At 42.4% G+C, this 25,726-nt stretch overlaps 1 protein-coding gene across 1 annotated transcript; it reads right to left on the bottom strand.

Annotated features, from left to right (window-relative positions):
- Positions 1–533: 533 nt before the first annotated feature.
- DGKE (diacylglycerol kinase epsilon) lies at positions 534–25,726 on the bottom strand. Its single transcript, XM_040497060.1, has 12 exons — positions 25,705–25,726; positions 24,773–25,249; positions 14,996–15,155; positions 12,904–13,023; positions 10,978–11,121; positions 10,545–10,702; positions 10,162–10,213; positions 8,829–8,942; positions 7,743–7,814; positions 5,370–5,497; positions 4,585–4,696; positions 534–3,973 (listed from the first exon to the last, which is right to left on the bottom strand). Exons 2-12 carry the CDS (start codon positions 25,225–25,227, stop codon positions 3,794–3,796), a joined length of 1,695 nt encoding a protein of 564 aa, XP_040352994.1. The 5' UTR covers positions 25,228–25,249; positions 25,705–25,726; the 3' UTR covers positions 534–3,793.

Consider the following 25,726-nt stretch of genomic DNA (forward strand, 5'->3'; position numbering starts at 1 on the left):
ACCAAGGGTCAGCAGGGAAAAGCCTCATGGGATTACGAAATGTCTATGTCCCATCAGAGACACTGATTCATGACGTCAGGGGCTGGCCTTCGGCATCAGAGCTCCCCAGGTGATTCGGACGGACGCTGCAGACAACTGGTAGATCACACTTTGATAAAGAGGAGAGAGGCCTTACAGGGAAGATGTGGGGAAGCTATAGGGCATACTTTATTTTTTTTTTAATTTTTTTTTTTCAACGTTTATTTATTTTGGGGACAGAGAGAGACAGAGCATGAACGGGCGAGGGGCAGAGAGAGAGGGAGACACAGAATCGGAAACAGGCTCCAGGCTCTGAGCCATCAGCCCAGAGCCCGACGCGGGGCTCGAACTCACGGACCGCGAGATCGTGACCTGGCTGAAGTCGGACGCTTTAACCGACTCGCCACCCAGGCGCCCCTATAGGGCATACTTTAAAAGCAAGCGCAAAACCACTTCTGTCTTGCTGCTGGGAACATGCCTTCGTTCGGAGTGGGACACAGTAACAACACTCTTTTAAGTTCCTAGATATATTTTTTTTTATAAATCGACCTACATTCCATTGTCCCAAATCAGGTAGAATTAAAAACAATTCTGAGTATAAAGTGCTGGTTCTTGCTTCAATGTTATCACCTCAAGGAAAAACCACACAAAACTATCACCTATTCTACTGACCTATTTGGCCAAATAAGTACAAATGATGTATTCGGATCCACATGAATCTGTAAATTAACATAACCTTTACAGTTTCCTAGTTAGTGCAAATTTAAAATTCCATAATATACAGTAAATACAATTTTACTTTACATTACAAATGCAAACTATTTTTCTTTTGACATGCTGGTAGTGTTCATTTTTACAACGCAAAAAGGACTTGACAATTTCTGAGCCACAGAATATTTTACAACTCGAAGTAGGCAAACACATTTCAAAAAGCAAATACGACACATTCTGACACACCCTAAAAAAATAAAAATAAATAATTTTGACTATAAAATTTTTATAAACAGTAGCTACATTAGGGGTTCCCAGCTAATTGCTGCAGAAAACCTAAAACCCATTTAAGGTCGTGTAACCTCACTATCAGACAACTTGTGTTTTAAAACACAAGTCAGTTTGACTTCTACGCAACATAAAAAGCACTGAGAAATTATCACCATCTACTTATGGGGTCCATAAGAGCTGCCAGGTGTTCAGTGTTTAAGCCACGAAGTTGAAGGGGTTAGGAATGTAGGAGGACAGTAAAGGGGGAGAGGAATCTGAAAACAGACATGGAGCTAGGCTTCGCCTTATGTATTTCTTCCTGAGAACACAGAATTTGTTTTCGTGTTTAGTCAAGACAATTTAAAATGGAACAGGAAAATATTATGGCAAATGATTTTTTGTAAAGTATAGAATCACTGGTCATGTCAACAACCGCGACTCTTAAATATACTTAGAATATACTTGCAACATGAGTCGTGTAAACTATCCTTTTGAAAACAAGACCCGTGCCTGTACATTTATTTGAAATGCCGGACAAATGTGCCTAAAAAGTAAACGGACTTTGCTAAAATAAGATGTGTGATGACATGGTATTCAAAAATAAGTTTCCTAAATGAATCTGAATGACTGAGACTAAGGTAACGGAAAAGCTTCATGAAGGGTCAGCAGGGAAAAGCCTCATGGGATTATGAAAATTGAAAAAAACAATTTGTTTAAATAAACAAGGGTGTTGTATATAAACCTGTTCTAGATCCGATGTAACATTATGGTTATTACCAAAGCTTTCTAGCTATTTTGATGATTTGAATTCTGGCATCCCAAACTATTTACTTTGATTCTACAATTAGCACTGTGGAATTATAGTAAGATAAATTGTAGCCTAGATTTATAAAATGGGATACCTGTAACAGTGTCGACCATGAGTTAAGGAATAAGATTCGTTATACTCAAAACATGATCGGTCCATAAAAGAAAATCTACAAAACTCTGCCACCAATAGCGACAGGTTCCCTACCATGAAAGGTGTATGAAAAGGTGAAAACAGATCCGCTTGCAAAATCTGTCAATACTAGAATTTACCATCTCCTGTTGAGATGTGGAAGAGGTTAACTGAAGCAGAATCAGAGTATTTTATATAATGCACTGACTACTGTATCACTACTAAGTTTTTCCTTTAAAACATGGCTTTGGCCTGAAGGTGAATGGAATTTAAGTTTAATGGCAATTCACGGATGGTACATTCATAATAGATCCTTATAGGAAGCTAATGGTGTTTTGGGGGATACAGTCTCGTCTTTCAGAGATTAACGGCGTGAAAGACCACCAAGCCCACAAATGGGCCATTTGTTAGGAAAACACCAGGCTGGTGGCCCAAGGGTGTGCCTCACTGGCCTGAGGGATCAGGCGGGTTCACACCGGGAGAGTGCCATCTACTGGGGAACCATGAGACCAGCCCTTCAATCAGTTTCTGGCAATTGAGAGTCAAATAAAACAATGAAACAAAACTTTCAGTTACGTAAAGGTAGTTTGCCAGTGGCTTCATTCTCCCTCTTTTTAAAAAATATTGAGTAATATTTCCGAAGAATGAGAATATCTGGATGATATTCCAGGAAAATTAAGTTATAGGTTTTACTTCTTTAGTCAATAGGCTACATTTCTGATTGTGACTAGCTGAATTTATGTGACGAATTTAACTTATTAAATAAAGCCATATATTGTAAACACTAAACACAAGTATACCACAATGAAGAAAATAAATAAATAAAAAAAATCTCTCTCTCATTTTAAAATAAATACGATATAAACATTTTAGCACAGGATTCTGTCTGTTTCCCCAAGGGGAATTTCTGTACTTTGGATATAAAAGACTACTGTACTTCAAATACTACAAGACCACTGAACTTTTAGAAGTTACTAATCATTATCAAACTTCTTTTGAGCAACTAATAGGACAAATACATTTTCTGTAGTACTTTTTTTCAATCGTTGATACTGTCTCTTACTCAGGAGAAACTGGTTAACAGTCTAGCTTGGAAACTTTCAATCCGAAGTGCTCTGAATGTTAACTGTTACCTATTCAACTGTGTGGCTGTCTTCTGGCTCCACAGGGTCATAAATGAGATGCTGAATTTCAGCTCAACGTGGTCATTAACAGGGTTAACCAAGCAACATCTGGGGGTCTCAATCTGCTCCTAAAAGTTATATAAAAAATTTAAGTAATGCCTTCCTTTAACACTTCTCCTTTTTAGGTTTCCTGGAAACAGATCCGTATGGATCCACACAGTGCTAGGCTGAGAAGTCTTCGGGGGCCAGCCGCGGTGGAAGGCCCCGCACTAACCCTGGGGGTAGGACACCAGTCATCTCCGTTCAAAAAAGCAAGTTAACTTTTCAAATGTTAGGATGGTGTCACAACATTAAGAATTAAGATGGCAATGATTCTTCCACCTACATCTTGTCCATCAAATGTGTGTTCAAGAATAAGGAAGGAGACTGTGGACCTCAGAGCGAGTCCTGCTCTCACACATCAAGCCATGACAAACATCTCACCTGCAAGTCATTAGCCCTCTGGGACTTTGTAAAGTTAGTACTATATGACGGGACCATTTTGCTGAAAAAAGAACAGGCATCTGTAAACAACTGGCAATTTGGCTGTTTTTGGAATGCTATTTACACAGATGTATACCCATTCTACTACTGGTGAAATTAAGACCAAACAGCTGATAGAGAATTTTACTCCTGGACAAATATGTATCTACTTGTTTGGGAGAATTCTAAACTTTCATTCCTCATCCATCTACTCGGTTTCCTTTATGTCCTCTTGATCTGAAGTACTGGAGATATCATCGTCCGTCTGTTCTCCAGAGAAATACAACATCAGTGCGTGCGTCTTGTGAGTTATGGTGACAGTGCAGGGGCCCTGGGCCCACGGCTCCCCATCTACCTGCATTGGCATCATCGAGCACTTCAAAATCAACTGGTATTAGGGAACAGATAATTAGAAACAAGTAAGTCCCCAGAAGCTCAGAAAGGTCTTCCTTAGTAATATCATCCACAGTCCCTTAACTTTTCTAGGGACAATTATGAGCATTTCCTTCTTAGAAAATTAATCTGAATATATCTTTATCATCAGTTGTTTAAGGGATTCTTTTCCACTGAACACTTTGTTTCTTCCCCATCATATCGAAGCCTTTGGTGGAGGCTGAGTGACAGTGTGGGTGTAAGCCACTGTTTATTTATTTACTTTTTAGAAAAAAAATCTTAAGTTAATTTATTTATTTAGAGAGAGATAGAGTGCATAGTGCACGAGCAGGGAAGGAACAGAGAGAGAGAGAGAGAGAGAGAGAGAGAGAGAATCTGAAGCAGGCTCCCTGCATTGCCAGTGCAGAGCTTGAGGTGGGGCTCAATCCCATGAACCCTGAGCTCATGGCCTGAGCCAAAATCAAGAATCGGATGCTTAACTGACTGAGCCCCCCGGGTGCCCCTGTGCACCGCTGTTTCTGGAAAGCTATAGTGTGTATTTCTTTCGCTATGGATCAGTGGCTTAGAAATGGGACTCAATGAAATACAGAGCAATATATCACTTACCCGCACCGTATGTGCTTGTCCTATTCGAAAAGGGTTTGCCAGTTTCACCTGAATCTGAGCACAGTGGAAAGACCCATACACTCCAACGACCTCTAGCAAACCGTCATCATGCCTACAGTTGGAAAAAGGACACATGGATTGTGTGATGCAATGAAGTAAGATCAGTCACGTTAAGACAAATACTTTTTCACAGCGGTGGACAATCAACTTATTATTTAATAAGGTATTCATATTAATGACACATACAAAAATAGAAATTTGAAAAAATATTAGTCTATAAACAACAGAGTGCCTAAAAAAAATTTTTTTTAAGTTTACTTCAAGAGAGAGAGAAAGCACAAGTCAGGGAGGGGCAGAGAGAGAGAGGGAGAGAGAAAGAACCCCAAGCAGGCTCTGCACTGTCAGTGTGGGGCCCAACGCAGGTCTTGAACCCACGAACCACAAGATCATGACCTGAGCTGAAGTCGGATGCTTAATCAACTGAGCCACTCAGGCACCCCAGATTGCTTTTTTTTTTTTAATGTTTATTTTGAGAGAGAGAGAGAGAGAGAGAGAGAGCACGCGCGTGCATGTGAGCAGGGGAGGGGCAGAGAGCAAGTGAGAGAGAATCCCAAGCTGACAGTGCAGAGCTGGGCGTGGGGCTCGATCTCATGAACCCATGACACCATAACCTGAGTTGAGATCAAGAGCTGGATGCCTAAGTGACTGAGCCACCCAGGCGCCCCCAAAACAGACTGCTTTAAAGAAAACAGTGTCATAAAAAACCCAATCATAAATGTACATACCTGGCTAGAGGGTAAGTCTCATCTCCCATCCCTTCCCACAGTCTGCAGCCACCGCCCCAGTAGCCGATGTTCAGAACTATAATACCTTCCAAATTGGGCAGTTCTACTCGCTCACCATCCAGTTCTAGCTTTAAAGAAACGCAAGTAGTGAATTACTACAGGGCATACTATTTCTGCACACTTCCACCAAGGGTTCACCTCCATCCGCACACATACAGGATGTGACAGACACACATGTAGAGAAGACTATTTCCTACCCGCTCCCCCCCCACCCCCTGCCCCAGGAATCAGCCTTTCCCATCTGTTCAGTGGTTATTACATTAATTATAACAACTTCATTTTTTTTAAACTAAGGTAAAATGACACAGTTTTTGTTAATCTCATCTTTTTCAGGCCTTACCCAATTTACTGTTTCAGTGGCACCCGACACCCTTTCCTAAACTACTCCCTCCCTTCCCTTCTGGGAGTCAGACCCTCCTCCTCTGGGTGTTCCTCCTCGGTCACTGCTGAGTTCCACCTCCCGCCTCTAGCTACGTTCTAGGCTCCTCTCTCTTCTCGGGCCGCAGACTCCGGAGGAAAAAGCCAGTTGCCATGTCGTTAACTGCCATCTCAGCGCTGACAGCTCTATCTTGCTGGTCCAGGACAGCGCACCGGGCCAGATCTGTGGATCCTACTGCCCATAAAATGGTTCCAACCAGTGGTGGCACCTGCAACTGCTGGGCGCAAGACTGGGTTAACGCAAAGCATCTTCCCTGCGGCCCCTACTGTCTACCTCCCAGGAAAGAGCACCCCCGTGGGCCTCAGGTGCCTGGGCCGGAAACCTGGGGTCATCTTTGATTTCCTCGCCTTTACCCTCTACTTTCAAGCACCTCCCCTCTCCGTCACTCCGGACAGTCCCAAGTCCAGCACACCCTCACCTCTGCCCTGCAGAGGTGGCCCGTCTCTCCTCATCTTCATTGCTCTCAGAGCAGGAAATTGAGCACTTAGGGAATGCAAATATGTCATCCTGACTGCAGCCCTTCTGCGCTTGACTGGAGCTCAGGATGAAATCCAAGTTCTTTCACGGGCCAGTACGGCCCCTCTGAGATTTGGCCTCTGCTCCTGCTCTGTCCCTCCTGTGAGCTATCCTCCAGCTGGAGCTCCCTCGAATACACCATGTTCTCTCTCACCTCTGGGCCTCTGCACATATGCTTCTTAGTGGAGAACAATTTCCACCTTCTTTTTCACTCAGCTATCTCTTATTTAATGTTCAGATTCCAGCTCATCACTTCTTTCAGAAAGACATGTTACAGTCACTTTCCCTAGACAGTCTCTCCAGCCCCTGGGTTATGTACTACCCTTATTTATTCTTGTAACATTTCCTGATCATGTCACCTGTCACACTATCCTGCAGTGTGCTTTAAATGTTTTCTTTCCCTCTACACTGTAAACTCAGTGAGAGCAAGGGATTTATCACTGGATCCCCAGTACCTAGGACAGTGCCTGGCATCGTGTATGGCTTCACAAATAACTTTTGTGTAAATAAAATATCACACAAAACAATAAAGCGTTAGCATGTTTGCCCATTCCGCCAAGGTTATCAAAGTCCAGGATGAAGCAAATGTAATAAAGGGCAAGGAACTTTTTTTATGGCAAATCTTGCCATTCCTCCTGCGCTGTGGCCGCAAAGCGTGTGAGCTCAGCGTCAGCCTAATTGCCCGGCATACGTATCATCAGGCCCCTCACGCTCCCTGCTCACTTTTCTCTCTTCCTAAGCTCTTGCCCTTTTATTCTTTTTACTAGTTTTTACGTTTCTCTGTATTAATGTGTTTGTTGGTGCTGTTAACCATTACAGATTCTTTCTGGAAGCAAGCAAGGAATATACACAAGATTTTGCCGTATCATGACATCAGGGATACTGTAGCGACAAGCACTCATTAATATTCTGTTTTTCCTGCTCCTACATCTCGACTTTGCTCTGTATAGAAGAGAGACACATCACAATTGTCATATAAACTTTACATTTAAACTTCCTCTGAGAGTCCATGATGAGTCGGGTACTACGTGAAGATTGCTTCACATTTGTCATCTGCTCAGTATCAGTTCAACAGACCGGAGGGAGATAAACCTGGGTTCAAATCCTGATTATGTGTGCCTTTGGGCAAATTACTTCATTTCAAACAGTTTTCTCTTCTGCATAATGGCAACAGAGTAGTGCCTGACTTGTAGGATTGTGGTGACAACGCAGTGGGATAATGTGTATGAAGCACTTAGTAAAGCGCCTGGACCACAATAAACATTCCATGTATGTTAGCAAAATATGTTAACAATATTCAGCATTTTTCTTAAAAAAAGGTTATAATCCAGAGACCACCTAAAACTTTCAAAGCTTACCTCAACTTTTTTATTCAAATCTTTACATTCTTGTACCAAACAGTCTTTGGTTCCATAGAACAAGTAAACAGCCTAGGAGAAATGGACAGAAAATGGGATATTAAAGCAACCTAACGAGCTCGTAAGCAAGATAAGACACTGAAGCAACGATCCCTGACGTGATCATTGAGCCTTGCTTGCTTACAGTGGACTAGGTTCTCCTGGGGAAAAAGGACGTGTTACTTCCGAGCTGAAGTAGCCCATTTTTCAGTAGCATGTGCCTAAATGGTGCTTTCTCCCAGTTTATCCAAAAAGCTACATTTTATAAAGAAATACTGTATCAAAATTAGAAAACTCCACCTTTTCCTAGTACTTGAGATCACTTAATGAAAGGAATCTTAATGAAAGGAATAGAGACACATCTAAAGGACACTTATAATCACTTCCGAAAATAGGTTGATGGAAGCTCTGAGATGTTAATGACTACTTTTACAAACGGCAACACTTGCGGCCTTAGTAATTATATTAGTAAGAGGTAACTATTTGTAAATGTGAACTACTTGTAAAACTGAAACCAGGAGCAAAACCGCTTCGCATTAAATTTTTACATCCTGTTGCTCAATCACCAAAAGCCATTAAAAAAAAAACAATTCCAAAGTGAAACTTGCACCAAAGGAATCACTTGTACTAGGAGTCAGAGTGGTGAGCGTAGGTAAAAGCCGTGGCAAACGAACTGCTCCCTTTCTCCCTTCATCTGCATTTTGGAGCTTTCTGAAGCCAAAGGAATCTATGTTTTTCTCGTTCATGACTTCACCAAAAGTTTATCCTGCCTGCCTAAAATTCTTTCCAATGTTTGTTGCCATTTAAGTAAGATAGGCTATCGTGAATTTCACTTAGTTGCTGCTGGAGCAGAATGTGCTGTGGAACATTCTCCAAATTGTGAGAAGTTTGTCACAGCCACAAAATACTTCAATAACAAAACAGAGCAGGTGAACGTTTCCGTAAGTAAGTTCTATCTGAATCTACTTGGAAGAGGGCTAGATAGAATTGAACTATTTTTACTGTACCTTCAGTGATAAGCAGGAAATGTTATTTTATCCAACACACCTTATTAAGAATTCTGCTAGAAAACAGAGATGGTGCCTTCTCGCGATGAGCATGAAAATTGAGAGCCATGAGAGCATCAGGTCCAACAGAAAAGTAGTTGTTCATTGTGAATTCCTGTGAAAAGGGGGAAGAATGAGCAACTACAATATGCTTCAATCCAAGCCTGTTACATATGTGTAATCTGTTAAATCTCAGTCTTTATGTTCTTTATCAAAATTTAACGCTTTCTGCATTTACGTTTCACTTAGAGCTGATGCTACCTATCCATAAATAAAGCTTCGGTTCAAAGGCCAATGACAATCCACATAAATTTCACTTTGCTTTTCTGAGTAATGTGCTGCACCTCAGACCTTATCATCTCGAATGGCTCTACTTTGCACCCAGGTTTCTCCTGTATGCCCATTACACCTGCTTTTCACTTTCACTGCAACCCCCAGGGTCTCAGTTTCTATCCGTGTCAAGCCAGGATGTTGGTCCTTGCTTAATTTATTTCCCAGCCCAGCATGAGTGCCTCAGTCTCCATCCCCAGCTCTGTCTTGTTCCTGAGCACTAACTAAGCCTGCATTTCCAACCCCCTTCCAATGTGCCACAGCCTCAAGGCTGGTATGCCCCCAATCTAACTCCTTTTCCTCTTACTCAAACCTGAAACTCTTTCTCTTTGTATCCTGGTTACGGTCATTCCCACACATCCAGCCGCAACAACCAGAAATCTGGCATAACGTGTATTTTCTCTCTTGCTCTACTACCGAGCTGCCAAGGGTCGATCACTTCCACCTCTACAATGTTTTTGCTGTCTTCCTGCTAAAAGTCCCCGTATTTTGCCCTCATGCAATCTTCAAGGCTATTTTCACTCCACCCCCAGAGTATCTTTTAGAAAACACAGAGCTGATCTCCGCAGTATTTGCTAACCATGATTTGTGTCCCCAGGATCGATTTCATCTGCCTGGAAAGTCTTTTGTTCCTTTCTCTGTCCATCTAAATTGTGTTTACCTTTTAAGGGCCACCTCACCCATCTCTTCCCCCGAAACCTCTCCAGCCCGATCTGCCAGGGAGGCGCTACCCGCACTCACAACGTGTTTTCCCCCACAGCCCTCTTTACAGGCCAACTGGGGGCTGAGCACGTGGGTTTCTCTTCTGCTCCACAACCGGTCCCCAGAGGGAATGAGAACCGCGTCTCTGTATCCCACCGCTGCACCACACGTGTACAAAGCAAAACTGCTTTCCAGAAATGGGCACTAACTTGCACTCATGATGAATTTGAAAAATCCACTATAAAATGACGGACTAGTTAAGAGTGCTGAAATCACGTGCAACTGAGGCCCAGAAAACATACCTTGGGTTTTCTTAAGTTGTAGTATCCTTTATTTGTTACTTGAACTTTCCATCTAAAATACAGAAGTTAAAAAAAAAAGGCAATTATTATCAAATTAACTGCCACTTAACTTTGCAGTCCTGTAGATGAAGTACTTTTATTAAAAAAGCATTTGAAAAAATAAGCACACCTAAGTGACTACACAAATTTTGAGATGAGTGCTCTACCTAAGGTGACTTCAGTCCTCATATAACATAACAAAACCCCAGCATCGTGGATGAGTACAATTCACACAGTCTTTTACATTTAAGTTACATTTTGTAACTACTTCAAGTCTTCATTTTTAGACCAAACAATATTACCGAAGCTCCAGAAATCTACCTTTTGGAGGAAGTAAAACTCACCTATCTAGTTTAATTCCATCTGCTTCCATCACATTTCTTAAGACCTGAGCGACGGGGATCTCTCCCGCGTACCCTGTGCCCCAGCCCAAGGTATTGGACAGATCGTTGCCTGTTCCCAGAGGCAGGACTGCGACTTGCGGAATGTACTTTTCTTGTCCCTAGAAAACGGAAGACGTGTGTTGGGAGTTTTCTCTTCAGGTGATTTGTGGGGTAATGTTATTTGGTAAAACTTATAGACCAAAGCAAGAGAGACACAAATATAACAGCTGTATGTTGTTTCGCTGAAGGTTATAGGAACTGCTTAATCATAACGTTCAAAATTGGCAATGTCTTCTAATATTTATCTGCGTAATAAAAAAATGTAACCGTAATACTGTATCCGTTATCTCGGAACTGCTTCCGCGAAGGGCACGCAGGTCTTAAAGGTTGATACCTTAATCTTCATTTCGTCGACTGCATCCAGGACCCAGCCCACCGTGCCGTCCCCTCCACAAACAAGCACGCGGGCCGAGTGACAGGGAAGGAGAGTGCAAAGCTGCAGGGCTTTCACAGGGGGGGTTTTAGTTACATCAAAAACCTAGAAGTGAAAGAAAAAGAAAACTTATTTGTATCCAACACTATCCTCCATCTGTGAGGATGACGTCCCCCCAGATAAGTATGGATGCGGTTAGAGAACAACGCGGGCTACGAAGCGCCTAGTGATGCGCCAGACTGCTGATACTGCGGCTCATCTGGACGCTGGCCCTACTCACAAGTAAGCCTCGTTCTACTGACCAGGAAGTTGAGGCGCAGGGAGGTTAAATAACTTGCCTGTGAGTCCCCCAATACTTAAGTGTTGACATACACCTTCAGTCCTATAGTCTATCCATTACACGACACTGCCTCCTTTCTGTTCACGTGAAACCAGAATGTGCTAAGTTCACCCTTAGCACATTGCTTCATATTTTATAGTGGATTTTTCAAATCCATCACTAGTGCAAGTTAGTGCACACTTCTGGAAAGTAATTTTGCAACATACATACAATGATGTAAAGATGCAAGGACCCTTGATACCTCTAATTCTGTAAATGATCTAGGAAAACATTTCAAAAAATGAAAACGCCTGTTTATAAAGGTATTCAGTGTGGCATTATTTATGGTTGTATAATTATGAGACAAACTCAATCTCCAACAGCAGGAGCCTGGATAAACAGGACATATCCATTCAATTAATTATCTTCATCATTTCAGGTGTAATTATGAAGACTACATCACACCAGGGACAAATGCTCTTTAAGTACTGAAAACAACACAAATTTTAAATCTAGAGTATTGTTACTGTGATGTTAATAGGCAGATGCACAGACAATGCATGCAAAGAACACGGACAAATGAAAACAACCGATGTATTGGTGTGGGGAAACTGCAGGTGATTTTCTTTCCCTTTTTATTACTTTTATAATTTCCTTAAGTATCTATTGTTGAAAGGGAAAAATACAAATGGGAAGGAAAAAAATTACTGCGTTTCTGACTGTCGCAGGAGTTGTTTATAAATGTTTTTCAAAGTAGAAGCAGCCAGCACGTAAACTCAATGCAGCCATCCTTTTATTCTTCTTGTTTAAACTGAGGCACAAGTTATATATATGGAAATGCGCTTTTAAAGTGCACAATTAAATGGCTTTTAGTCAGTTTACGGAGCTGTGCAACCACCACAATCCAGTCTACAGCATTTTCACTGCTCCGAGAGGGTCCCTCAGTGTCTGGGTGCACTCACTCCCATTCTGCAGCCCTGGCCTCACTCCTCTGTTTCTGTACATCTGCCTGTTGTGGACAGGTCACATAAAAGGGACATACCCCGAGGGTCCTTGCACCTGGCTTCTTTCACTTAGCATGGTTCTGAGGTTCGTTCATGGTTGCACGTATGCGTCGTACCTGGTCCCTTCCTATCACTGCGTGATACTCCCTTGTGTGGGTACACATTTGGTTCTATCAACTTACTGGCGAATGGACAGTTAGGTTGTTTCCACCTTTTGGCTATTATGAATATCGCTGCTATGAACATTTGCATAAAAGTCTCTGCGGGACATATGCTTTCACTTCCCTTGGGCAGACTGCTAGAAATGGGATTGGTAGGTGGTAGGGTAAATTTATATTTAACTTTTTAAGAAATTGCTTCACTTTTCTAAAGTGGCTGCACCATTTTATGTCCCCACCAGGAGAGTACCTCTTTCTCTATATATTTGGATGGCTTGATACTTTTATAATTCTTTCCTAAAATCAAGTGATGACTGGTTTGAAGCATTAACCACCATTACAACTTAAGGAAAATGAAAAGCTAAGCATGAGATTAATACAGAAGGAAAGTTTTCTCTTTAGTTACCTGGACTGGGTTTAGGAGGATCCTAAATTCTCCCAGCAGCCCTTCTCCCATGTTAGTTCCACTACGAGAGTTGGCCAGGATTATTAATGGGGTCCACTGCTTTCCAAGCTTAGAGGCTAGCTAAAAAAATTAATGCGAGTGAAAAGGGTTTAATATCTCAAAGATGGTGAGCAATAAATTTTTCTTTTTTAAAGAAGTGTTTATTATTGTCGAGAGAGAGAGACGAGCGCGAGCAGGGAAGGGGCAGAGAGAGAAGGAGACACAGAATCTGAAGCTGACACAGCACAGAGCCGGACGCAGGGCCCAAAGTCAGGAACTGTGTGTGAGATCATGACCTGAGCCGAAGTCAGATGCTCAACCAACTGAGCCACCCAGGCGCTCCAGCAATAAATTTTTCATTTCTTGGTAGCAATAGTGCTGTAAATACGCTGGGAAAAAAACAACTATCACACTACAATGAATACATAAATCAAAGAATTCTAAGAATGGAAAGGGAACTTATAGATGAATAATTTAATTCGCGCTTCATGTATTGTTAGAAAGTTTTGACTTAAATTGAGTTAAAAATCTGTGTTTCAATAACTTTCATTCATCATTCTAATTTTGCTTCCTAAGGCAACCAGAAATAATGTTATTTGTTCTTCCATATAACTGTTGTGCTCAAACACCTGAAGCATTGTATCCTTCTTCAGTTTCGTCTCCTGGGCAATCCATTTTACGTCCTTTCAACTGTTCACAGCATGGACACAGATTTTCTCTGCTCTCTTACCTTGACTGTCCTTCTCTGGATATATTCTAATGTATTTTAGTTTGTAAGGCTTTTTCTTTTTTTAACTTAAAAAACATTTAAATGGTATACTCAATTAAATTCAAGAATCCAGATTTATAGAAAGCCCAAAGTCAAATGAAATTCGTATTTCTCTAACCTAACCCTTTCTCTCCTCTCCCTTCTCCTTGTGGATGTGAACAAAGATGATGTTCTACAGTTTTACTTAGTGATTCTCACCCCTTATGATCTTAGATTGAAATCAGACACATTAAGGCACTGTATGTACGTTTAAAAAATATGTACCATAACATTAAACATAGTATTTAAAAATTTTTAAATGCCTTTTTCTTTGGCAGGACTACTGTCAAAGATGACATTTAAGATATAAAACCCTAAAATAAAATAAAATAAAATCCTAACTTGGAAAAGACACAAAACTGAATTTCAAGATAAAATAGTTCAACTATTTTGGCATATTCAAGTAGGAAATAAATGCAAATTTTTACAGTTATCCCTTAAGAACCACATAAAGACTGAAAGATACATTTAGATCAGTTTCTACACACATACATGCTGCGAAGTGTTGACAGCTTTAAAGTTCAAATTATTTGTTGGAGCATCTAATGCTCTAAATGACATAAAGTTCCGAATAGAAAAATTCTGTTAGAACAATGTGTGAGCAAAATCCCTGTTTTCTTTTCACTGATAATGATAAAGAATTTCCAATCTGGCTGTTTATCAGAATTGTCTGAGGACCTTAAAGAAAAATACAGATTCCTGGGACCTACCCTCGACCTCCTAATCAAACCTGGTGATGGAGGTGGAGTCAGGAATCTGCATTTTTAAAAAGCTCCCCAAGTGATGCAGGTGCAGGCAGGGATTTAGAAACCAGTAATATAACATTTCCAATTTCCCTTTAAAATTTTTTTTTTCCAACGTTTTTTATTTATTTTTGGGACAGAGAGAGACAGAGCATGAACGGGGGAGGGGCAGAGAGAGACGGAGACACAGAATCGGAAACAGGCTCCAGGCTCCGAGCCATCAGCCCAGAGCCCGACGCGGGGCTCGAACTCACGGAGTGCGAGATCGTGACCTGGCTGAAGTCGGACGCTTAACCGACTGCGCCACCCAGGCGCCCCTCCAATTTCCCTTTAGATGTGAAAGGACTCAAGGGCCGAACTTGGTGGCACAGCTCTAAACACTGGGCAGGGCTCTGCAGCCCACGGTAACGATTCTTCCCTCAAGGCCACCATTAAGTGTCACACAGGGACTCGGGCAGCTTTGTGAAAATCAATTACATAAGGAAAAATGAACTTGGCTTACCACCGCATAATCTGTTTTTTTGTCTTTACGCATCTGATTAATAGAGGTCAAGTAACTTGGTGGAATGATGAGATTTTTGAATTCTCCAAAATCACACTTTTCGTTCTTTAAACTATTTTTCATGCACTCATCATGTACCGTTTTCTGACACCAAATGCACCTGAGGGAAGGAAGAAACAAAGACAATAATTAATCTTAAACCATAATTTCACTGATGTGCAAACTGATCCTTTAGTAATCGCACCACTATTGGGCATAAAATCTAGCAAAGAAAAGATTTATAACTATCTGCACAGTGAAAATGAGCAATAAAGTTTGAAAATACTTGGCAGTTTAATAGCGTTTTTTAGAACTTAAAAAAAAAAAATGTTACTTTGAAAGAGAGCTCACTTGCACACATGGGAGCAGGGGAGGGGCAGAGAAAACAGGGAGGGAGAGAATCCCAAGCAGGCTCCATGCTCAGCGCAGGGCTGGACGCAGGGTTCGATCTCCTGACCCTGGGATCATGACCTGTGTTGCAATCAAGAGTTGGATACTCAGGCCACTCAGGCCACTCAGGAGCCTCTATAACTGGATTTTTATTTTTTAGAAAGTGAGAGAGAGTGGGGATGGGGAGAGGGAGGGAGAGAGAGAGAGAACGAGCAGGGGAGGGGTGAGGAAGAGGGAGAGAGAGAATCGTAAGCAGGCTCCATGCTCAGTGAAGCACTTGATGCAGAGCTCGATCTCATGACCCCGGGATCATGACCTGAGCTGAAATCAAGGGTCAGACACTCAGGTGCCCCTAACTGTGATTTTTATTTTTTTTGATTTTTTTTTTTAACATTTTATTTATTTTTGAGACAGAGAGAGACAGAGCATGAACAGGGGAGGGGCAGAGAGAAGGGGAGACACAGAATGGAAGCAGGCTCCAGGCTCTGAGCCATCAGCCCAGAGCCCGACGCGGGGCTCGAACTCAAGGACCGCGAGATCGTGACCTGAGCTGAAGTCGGACGCTCAACCGACTGAGCCACCCCGGCGCCCCTTTAACTGTGATTTTTAAAGTGTAGTCTAGGGACACCCGAGTGGCTCAGTCAGCTGAGCATCCGACTTCGGCTCAGGTCATGATCTCGCCGTTTGTGAGTTCCAGCCCCACATGGGGCTCTACGAGTGTAGAGCCAGCTTCAGATCCTCTGTCCCTCTCTCTCTGTGATCGCGCTTTCAAAAATAAATAAAAAACGTTAAAAGAAAAATAAAGTATGGTCTGGAGCCCCTCAAGACCCTTGCAGGGCGACTCTGAGATTAAAATCATTTTAATATTAATACCAAGATGTTATTTCATCTTCCTTCTCTCAAGTGTGTACAGACCCAGTGCAGCAGCCGACAGGAGGATCTAGGTGGCCTCTAAACCAAAGAAATGTACCAAAAAGGTAGAATAATGTCACTCTTCTCACTAAATTTTCATAAAAATATTTTATCACTTTAAAAATGAGTATTTAAGCAATTTCCCAGTTTTAATTTATAACATGGTAAATGCCAGTAGACATATCCACATAAACAAGAGTGGGTCTAGAACAATGGTTCTGTATCTTAATTATTTGTGCTTTGGTTGAAATAATGTTTGTGAGGCCTAAAGTCCTTGCTGCTTAATTAAATGCCCCACTGGCTTGGGTCTTTGTGTTCCTCGGGGTCCAGTCTGTCCAGTTTGAAAACCTCGTAATTTATGACCATCTGAAAATATTTCAGTAGATATAGCCAAACAGTGCATTTCTTGTCGGCAGTTAATACAAAACCAATCTCTGTTTGTACTTGAAATATAGACAGAAGATATGTACATTCAGATTCGCCTCTCTGGATATGAGCGTGAAACAAGCAGAGAATAGTGCTGGTGAAGGTCCCAGGCTTCTATTATTAATCTGCTAAGACTTTAATCCAGTCACAGATAAGGCAGGCAGAGCTGAGTGCACAGACAAAAGCAGGCCGGCAGAAAATAAATGAATTAAAAAAAAAAGAGACAGAATAAAAGTCTTTTGCCCAAGGTCAACCCTTTTGGATTTCTATTTTAAGGTTGTTTTTTCCGGTGGATGTTCAGATTTCTCAACTGATTACTGCTATTTACTCAGGAGTCTTATTTACCCCTGAAAGAAGTGTTACCTGCATGATCCATTAGACAGAAAACTGTAAAGTAACTTGCATATGTTTAGTGAATAGTTCCTTTCAGACTAAGCTTGAGACCACACCATTAACTTTACAACAAGGGACTGTAATTGAGAATAATCTGAAAGGGTGCCCCTGAATTATTTCACACTGGTTTCCTCTGGGAAGAAAAGTAGGATGAGAGGGCTGAGAAGAATATCTGCTTTTTATCCTATGTCCTTCTGTATTGCTGTACTGCTTGAGTCTCTAAAAACCAGAATACATTCGTCAACTACCTACATACATTTTTAAAAATACATTTTCAGTAAGATAATATCAGCATATACTTGAGAATTTAGAAAATACAAAGAGACATTAAATAAAAATCATCCAAAGACAATAAATCTTAACTTTTTGCTGTACTTTTCAGGTTTTTTTTTTTTAACATTTATTTATTTTTGAGAGACAGAGAGAGATAGAGCATAAGCAGGGGAGGATCAGAGAGAGAGGGAGACAGAGAATCGGAAACAGGCTCCAGGCTCTGAGCTGTTGGCACAGAGCCCGACGCGGGGCTCGAACTCACAGACCATGAGATCACGATCTGAGCCGAAGTCGGATGCTCAACCAACTGAGCAACTCGGGCAACCCTGTATTTCTCAGTTTTACTGTGCATAGATGTGTTTCTCGTTATGATATATGTACATCTGGAAAGTACTTTTCTTTCCATGTTATCATGAACGTTGTCCTATGCCATTAAACATTTAAAAAAATATAGTTTGTAAAGAATATATAGTACCATACCATATGAATATATAATTTAACATTAAAAAAATAAGACATTTATTATTTTTTAATTTTTAAAGTTTTACTTTTTTATTTTGAGAGAGAGAGACAGGGAGAGAGAGAGAGAAAGAGTGGGAGCAGGGGAGGGGCAGAGAGACAGGGGGAGAGAGAGAGAATTCCAAGCAGGCTCCGCACTGTCAGTGTGGAGCCAGATGGGGCTCGATCCCATGAACTTGGAGATCATGGCTGAGATGAAATCAAGAGTCAGACGCTTAACTGACTGGGCCAGCCAAGTGCCCCTAAAATTAAGACATTTAGATAGCTTATTTTTCTAAGTATAAACAACATGAAGAACAACCATAAACATAAATGAGATTATTTCCCTTGAATTCTAAAAGCCAAGTTACTGACTCAAAGGGCATGCATTTTCCTAAGACTGTTTTCTTTTTAATATTTTTTTTGAGTACAGTTGACACATAACACGGACATTAGTTTCACAGTAACCAGTATGTGGTCCATCTGTCCAGTGTGCTTGTTACCAGTTCATCGAGACGTCTATCATGTCTGACACTTGCTAATCCTGCACGTTAGTATTTTAAATTTTTTCCTTGATAAAAAACACATTTTTTTGTTTTAATTTGAAGGCTTTTGATCACTAGGGGATGCTGAATATTTTTTGTCTTCTGTGAATGGATTCATGTCCTATAGTCACCTTTTACTAGGTTTTAATAATTGCATGCACTTTTGATTTATGTGGGATATTAACCTCTTTCCTGTCATATTTATTGCAAACTTCTTTTGGTTTCTTTTAAATTTACTTTTTAATGTACTTAAGTTTATTTTTTGATAGCTCCCTATTTCCCTTTGGGGTTTACTTAAATGCTTTTAAGCTCTGAAGTCCTTCACTATTTGCAAATTCCCACCCATTCAGTTTTCACACCCATGTCTTTAATTTAGTGCTTCTTCCGGGGCTACAGGCTCCACTGAAAATCTCCTGAAAGGGTCAGGGTTTCTTGGAATCTTATCCATCTGTGAACTAAGGGCCCTTGCTTTCACCCATTTGGAGTTTATTGTGGCAGATAGTGTGGTTTGAAGACCTCACTTTCCCCCCCCAGAGAATACCTGTCCTAGCACCATTCGTAAAACAATCTTTTCTATCCCCACTGACTTGGGACACCTTTATCATTTACTGCATTCTCATACATTTCAGAAAAGATTCTTTTAGCTAAAATGATGGCTATTATCAGCCTTTGTTCTTTAAAGGTAGAGCCAAAATGCTTACTAGTTATTCAACATTATACTTTTCCTTACAAATACTATATTCATAATTGAGAATTGTCTCTATGTGTTTTGTAATTAGTGTTTAACCTGATCTAGATTTCAAACCTGATGGGAAAACAAGACATTACTAATATAATGTCTTGATATTTTAGTTCCAGCGATCACGTCACTGACTCATTGCTTATGTTTGTGACATTTTAGACCTACACAGAAGTCAAAAGAATAGCAAAGTGAATACCCTTAAATCAACCCTTCACTCTGATTCTTGATATTTTTTCCCACATTTGCTTTATCTCTTTGTGTAAACTCACATATAGCTAAATCGTTTGAAAGTATTACAGACATTATGAGATTTTATCTTTCAATATTTCAACAAGGATTTCCAAAAAACAAGGAGTCTCCTTGCTTTTTAAAATGTTTTGTGTTAGAATTTTTTTTTTTACAGTAAACAGATAAACAGTAAACCACCTACATTCCAGCATTAATATCTTCCTATAGTTGCTTTGTTACATTTCTATCCATCCATCAATCCACCTAATTTTTGGTGTATTTCAAGTAGAATGCAGCTATCAGGATACTTCCTAAATAGTTCAGCAAGCAAGCCTATCTTTATCTAGAGTTCATCATTTATTTATGGGATTTTTCTTTTGGTGTAAAATTTACAATTAAATATACAAATCTGTACATTTGCTGAGTTTTGACAAATGAACATTTTCCTATAACTAAAACCTTTATCAAGACAGAACATCACCCTATGTGCCATTTTTATGCAGGTGTATGATAGCTTTATTTAAAAAATTTTTTTTAATGTATATTTATTTTGAGGGAGAGGGAGAGAGAGAGAGAATGGGAAAGGGGCAGAGGGAGGGAGGGAGAGAGAATCCCTAGCTGGCTCTGCATTGACAGCAGAGCCTGATGTGGGGGCCGAACCCTCAAACTGTGAGATGATGACCTGAGCTGAAATCAAGAATCGGACGCTTAACTGACTGAGCCACCCAGGTGCCCCTGACTGCTTTATTTTTTAAAGAAGAAGCTTCACAGGGGAAAAAAGAAACTACAGGCAACACTTCTTAGAATTCTTTGTTAAGTTACCTGTTCACGATAGCTCTCTTCTTTAGTATGCTAGAGGAGGTGGCAGAACTATACATGAGGTTGAGATGTTCATTTATTTATTTATTTTTTAAGTTTTTAAATGTTTGTTTATTTTTGAGAGAGAGAGTACGCGAGTGAGCTGGGGAAGGGCAGACAAAGAGAGGGAGACCCAGAATCCGACGCAAGCTCCAGGCTCCGAGCTGTCAGCACAGAGCCTGACGCGGGGCTCAAACCCACGGACCGTGAGACGATGACCTGAGCTGAAGTTGGACGTTCAACCAACGGAGCCGCCCAGGTGCCTCGGGGTGTTCATTTATGATATTCACACCATAACTGGGGTTGGCCAACTACAAATACGTCTGCCACCTGACGTTGTGAATAAAGTTTTATTGTAGTACAGCTACACCCAGTCATTTATGTGTTGTCTAGGGCTGGTTTTGTACCATGACAGACAGTGAGTTAAGTAGTTATGACAGACCATATGGTCTGCAAAGCCTAAAATACTTAGTTTTGGCTTTTCATAGAAAGGTTGTCCACCTCTACTCTAGAAAATGATCTAGGAGGGGCGCCTGGGTGGCTCAGTCGGTTGAGTGTCCGACTTCGGCTCAGGTCACGATCTCGCAGTCCGTGAGTTCGAGCCCTGCGTCGGGCTCTGGGCTGATGGCTCAGAGCCTGGAGCCTGCTTCCGATTCTGTGTCTCCCTCTCTCTCTGCCCCTCACCCGTTCATGCTCTGTCTCTGTCTGTCTCAAAAATAAATAAAAACGTTAAAAGAAAATTAAAAAAAATGATCTGGGATCTTTCATCATTTCAGATAATTAAAGAAATGAATAAATACATACCAACAGAACACAGAAACATACAGTTTAAGATCAAAGTCAAGACTAAAGTGGCCAATGTAATCACCTGCTAAAAGTCAGAAGCTTTGTTTCATTAATCAGTGTGTGTAAGGGGCATAGGATGTAAGGAAGAAAAGCTTTGGAAGCTTTTCTTACATAGGATGTAACGAAGAAAGCTTTGTTTCATTAATCAGTGTGTGTAAGAGGATAGGATGTAAGGAAGAAAAAGCCTTATAAATAAAAAAGCACCTTAAGGGGGCGCCTGGGTGGCTCAGTCGGTTGGGCGTCCGACTTCGGCTCAGGTCATGATCTCGCGGTCTGTGAATTCGAGCCCCGTGTTGGGCTCTGCGCTGACAGCTCGGAGCCTGGAGCCTGCTTCAGATTCTGTGTCTCCCTCTCTCTCTGCCCCTCCCCCGCTCATGCTCTGTGTCTCTCTCTCTCTCTCTCTCTCTCTCTCTCTCTCTCTCTGTCAAAAATAAATAAACATAAAAAATAAAAAAAAACACCTTAAGTTTTCTTAACAAGAGATGGATTACTATAAGGAACAAAGGTTTATTTAACAAATATAATGAATACTTACAACACAATTCCCCATTTTAGTCAGGTGACAGTTAAGAAAAAAAGGAAGGACAGGGAAGGAGTGATACGATACTAGGTGCAGAGACACATTATAGTGGTTGGGGAAATATACACGAAGAGAAAGAAACCTACAGGTAAAGTAGAATCTGGCACAGCGCCTGAAACAAAATACATAGATGCTCACCGTGTGAAAACTGAATCAAGACTGAATGAGTATAAATTAAAGGGCCTCTGTCACTTATTCGGCAGAGCTGAACTGGCCCGCAACCTTCAAAATCAGTTGTTACCTGGGTCTTTATACTTCCCTTAAGACTCATACTTCTGTAGTGATACAGACATGGTAGAAGCCCTCGCCAGGGCTGGGTAAAATCCAGAGGGACGGTCTGGCTTGTGTTTAAAGTTCTAATAGATAGTTTATTTTCCTGAAATATCTCATTCCTATGGAAGGTCAGAGCATTCAGTAACCCTGCATAATGCTATTGCTAAAATACAGGAGAACACTGCAGAACACGCACAACTTCAGGGCGCCATGCTCTTTTCTCCTGGGAGTAACAAGCATTTCCTAAATTACACAGAAACAATCCCCACCCGTGGTGAGGGGCTCTAGCAAGCTGAGGACAGACTGTTGAGTATCTGGTAAGAACTCGTGAGAAAAAGATGTATCATCACATTCACTGTGTACAAAGGGGAGGACACAACATTAAGGACAGAGGCTGATGTTGTAAAAGGTACATACAACTTTAGAATTACCTGCAGGGCCTGCCAGAGCAAAGACTGCTCCTCTCCAGCCTAAGTTTCTGATTCAGGGGGTCGGAGGTGGGAGTACACGAAGAAAATAGAAGATGCTTAACTGAATTTCAACTTCAGATAAACAGCGAATGATTTGGGGGGGATATAAGCTGGCCGCAATATTGCAAATGTTTTTGTCTTGTTTGCTAAATCTGGCAACACTAGAATTTGCATTTCTAACAAGTTTCCAAATGATGCTAATACTGCTGGTTTGGGGAACCTACTTTGAGAACCACTGAGATATCGGATATTACGTCATCATCAAAAAGGAAAACTCTGGGCCTGGGGATGAGTAGATCAGGCAAGGGTTCCTGGAGGAAAGGACACAAGACAAGTCTCTAAGGATGCCTAAAAGCTAGCCAGGGGAGGAAAGCCTTGAGAAAGAGAAGGTAAATATGAAAAAGCCAGTGTTGCTGGTTCTTAAAGTTTAACGAAGGTGGTGGCAGGTAAAAACTGGAAGGGCAGGCAGGGTCCAGAGAGCACGTCAGCCCCTGGGCACCATGTTAAGCACCTGAAGGTTACACTGAAAGACCATCAGGGTAAGTGACCAGGAGCAACTGAAGGGGTAGGGGTTTAATTAAGCAGAGGAGGGACTGGGTCAGATATGCTTTTTTTTTTTTTTTTTTGGTGCAAATGCAATTTTTAAAAAAGTGCTTATTTATTTTTGAGAGAGAGAGAGAGTGGCAGAGAGGTAGGTAGAGGCTCCGGAGCAGGCTCTGCACTGACAGCAGAGAGCCCAATGAGGGGCTCAAACTCACCAACTGTGAGATTGTGACCTGAGTTGAAGCCTGACACTTAACCAACTGAGCCACCCAGGCGCCCCACTTTTTTGTTTTAATGTTTATTTTGAGAGAGAGAGAGAGAGAGAGAGAGAGAGAGAGAGAGAATGAGTGGGGGAGGGGCAGAGAATGCGGGAGAGAGAGGGAAAGAGAGAATGCCAAGCAGGCTTCCACCCTTAGCGCAGAGCCAGATGTGGGGCCTGATCCCATGACCGTGAGATCGTGACCTGAGCCGAAATCAAGAGCTAGACGCTTAACTGAATCACTCAGTCGCCCCCAGATACTCATTTCTAAGTAAAATCATTTGGGTGGAAGATCAGAGCACTATTATTCATTAAGGAGTATCTGAAGTGCAGTTCAGATATTTATGGAGGCCGTTTTTATCTAATTCTACACAGACACCAAGAAGGGAAGGAAATAATATGCCAGTCATGTCTTCTTTCCAACTAATCCCAGCTTTTGAAGACGAAAGCTTAACTATAGAGAGAGGTATTAAATTTATTTAAAGACGCTGGTAACCTAGCTCTCATTGATGCCAAAAGTACATCTAAATTCGGAAGACAAATTAAAAAGAAGATTTTGAAGTAAAAGAAAAAAATAAAGATGGAAATAAATAAAAAAGTAATTTTCTATCTAGTGTCAGCTTTCTCTTTTAGGTCTTAAACATGTTTAGGGCCCTTTCTACTTGTCAGAAATAAAACTCAGGACAATGGAGATGTCCAGACTTAAGGCTGAGACAAGGCTAAGTGTTAGTATTCCTAACACTATTCCTAACACTGACTAAAATTCGCTCAACTGCAAAATGAGTTAAAGCAGATGATCTGCGGGAGCAGCATCTCCTTTTATTATGAATCTCTAATACCAGCAAAGAGCATCTTCACCTATTTTCAGAGAATATTTAAGAATGTTCATGTGTTGTCTAATGTATGTCTATTTAGAAGCCATCAAAATATTCTTGGCTTAATCCAAGACTGTCTAAGATGCTACCAGTCCTAAGAAGGCCATGTGGCAAAAGGAGAATCCTTTAAGTTTTGTCTTTCATCACAGCACCAATATCTATATTTGAAAAAGATAATTAAAGCGCTGCCATGGAATGATGCTTGTTTTCACTGTCCATTCATAAAAGGATGCTGAGGAGAATCAGTTTTGCGAGTCTAAGGAAAAGTCAATTTGTCCACACTTCGTTTTTTCTCACTTAAAATGGAAATAATCCATAGTAACAAAAGCGAAAACGTAACATGGTGGCTATGAAGTATGCAGTACTTAGAGGCCTCTGGATCAAAGTTCAGTGCCAAGTTTTATTACCCAAAAGGGCAGGCTGGCTGAAGAGCGGAGGCTAGATGTATCATCTAGGCAAATGATACTGCAAAGCTGCCCTGCTTGTCCAATACCCGGGACAAGCTTGGTTCCTTGAAGCGGGCAGTTGAGGCCATTTGCAGAGATCAAGGTAGGTCTCTAGCGCACTCTGCGAGATCCCGACTCCTACCCCGCATCCTGGGACAACGTGTACCCACAAAGGCCGTACCTGTAATCGCAGAGCTTGGGTTGGCTGCCGCACTGCTGCTTGCAAACCACGCAGCAACTGCACAGGGGCACGTTGCCCCGGATCCAGTGGTGGGGCATGGCGTCCAGGGCCCTGCCGTCACTCTTAAGCATGATCTCCTTGCACGGGAAGCGCTTGTCGGCCTTCTTGAGGCAGCCCTCGTCCACGCGCAGCCCGCAGCAGTCGCAGAAGGCGCCCAGCAGAATGTGCTGCGTGCACACGCAGCAGTAGGTGGGCTGGCTGAACAGGTCCGTGTCGCGCCACCCGTGCTTGCTCTTGCGGAAGATGTCCCGGCGGTGCAGCTGGCGGCGGGACCGCTGGAGGCTGCACCAGAAGGTGATGAACACGGGCAGCAGCACCGAGCACAGCGTCCACAGGATCAGGTGCCCGTCGGCAAACAGGCCCTCGTAGGGCGCCGGCCGCTTCTCCCCTTCCATCTTGTCTAAGGCCGATTTCTAACTGGGAGACAAACAGGCGGGGTCCGCCCGGGACTCGCGGTCCCCGCTAGCCCGCCCTCCGCCTTTCAGGGGACACCGAGGGCGCCTTCTGCCCGGGTGGTCCCACGGTCTCCAAGGGGGAGCACGCACCGCTTCTTCCCCGCCGCGACCCGGGGGCCTCCTGCCGAGCCGCGCCGAGGGGGCGGCGCCCAGCGCTGTCACGCTCCTCCCCGCGCCGGGCACGGGGTCGCCCACAGGAAAAACGGATAGGCTGCCCTCCGCGGGGACGCGGCCGCGGAGCTGGGTGCCCGGGTCTCTGGGCGCGGTGGCGCACGTGGGTCGCGCGGCGCCGCCAGCGTTCGTGACCGTTAGTTCGCGGCCCGCACTCCCCTCCCGGGCGCAGCCGCTCCGCCCGAGAGCGGCCTCCCGCCGGCCCCTCCCGAGGCCTCGCGACCGGCCCCGCCCCTCAGGCCCTACCTCGCGTGGGCGGAGGCACCGC

Source organism: Herpailurus yagouaroundi, unplaced genomic scaffold (genome assembly GCF_014898765.1).
Source record: "Herpailurus yagouaroundi ecotype Mexico unplaced genomic scaffold, PumYag 189, whole genome shotgun sequence".
Lineage (NCBI taxonomy): Eukaryota > Metazoa > Chordata > Mammalia > Carnivora > Felidae > Herpailurus > Herpailurus yagouaroundi.

What these genes read in the sequence shown, in the direction of transcription:
- DGKE (XM_040497060.1), bottom strand. Translation starts at nt 25,227, where the DNA reads ATGGAAGGGGAGAAGCGGCCGGCGCCCTACGAGGGCCTGTTTGCCGAC. An exon ending in AAAAAACAGATTATGCGGTG is followed by an intron (nt 13,024 to 14,995) that starts GTAAGCCAAGTT and finishes TAATTTTTTTAG; the next exon opens with CTAGCCTCTAAGCTTGGAAA. An exon ending in GATGGAATTAAACTAGATAG is followed by an intron (nt 10,214 to 10,544) that starts GTGAGTTTTACT and finishes TCTGTATTTTAG; the next exon opens with ATGGAAAGTTCAAGTAACAA.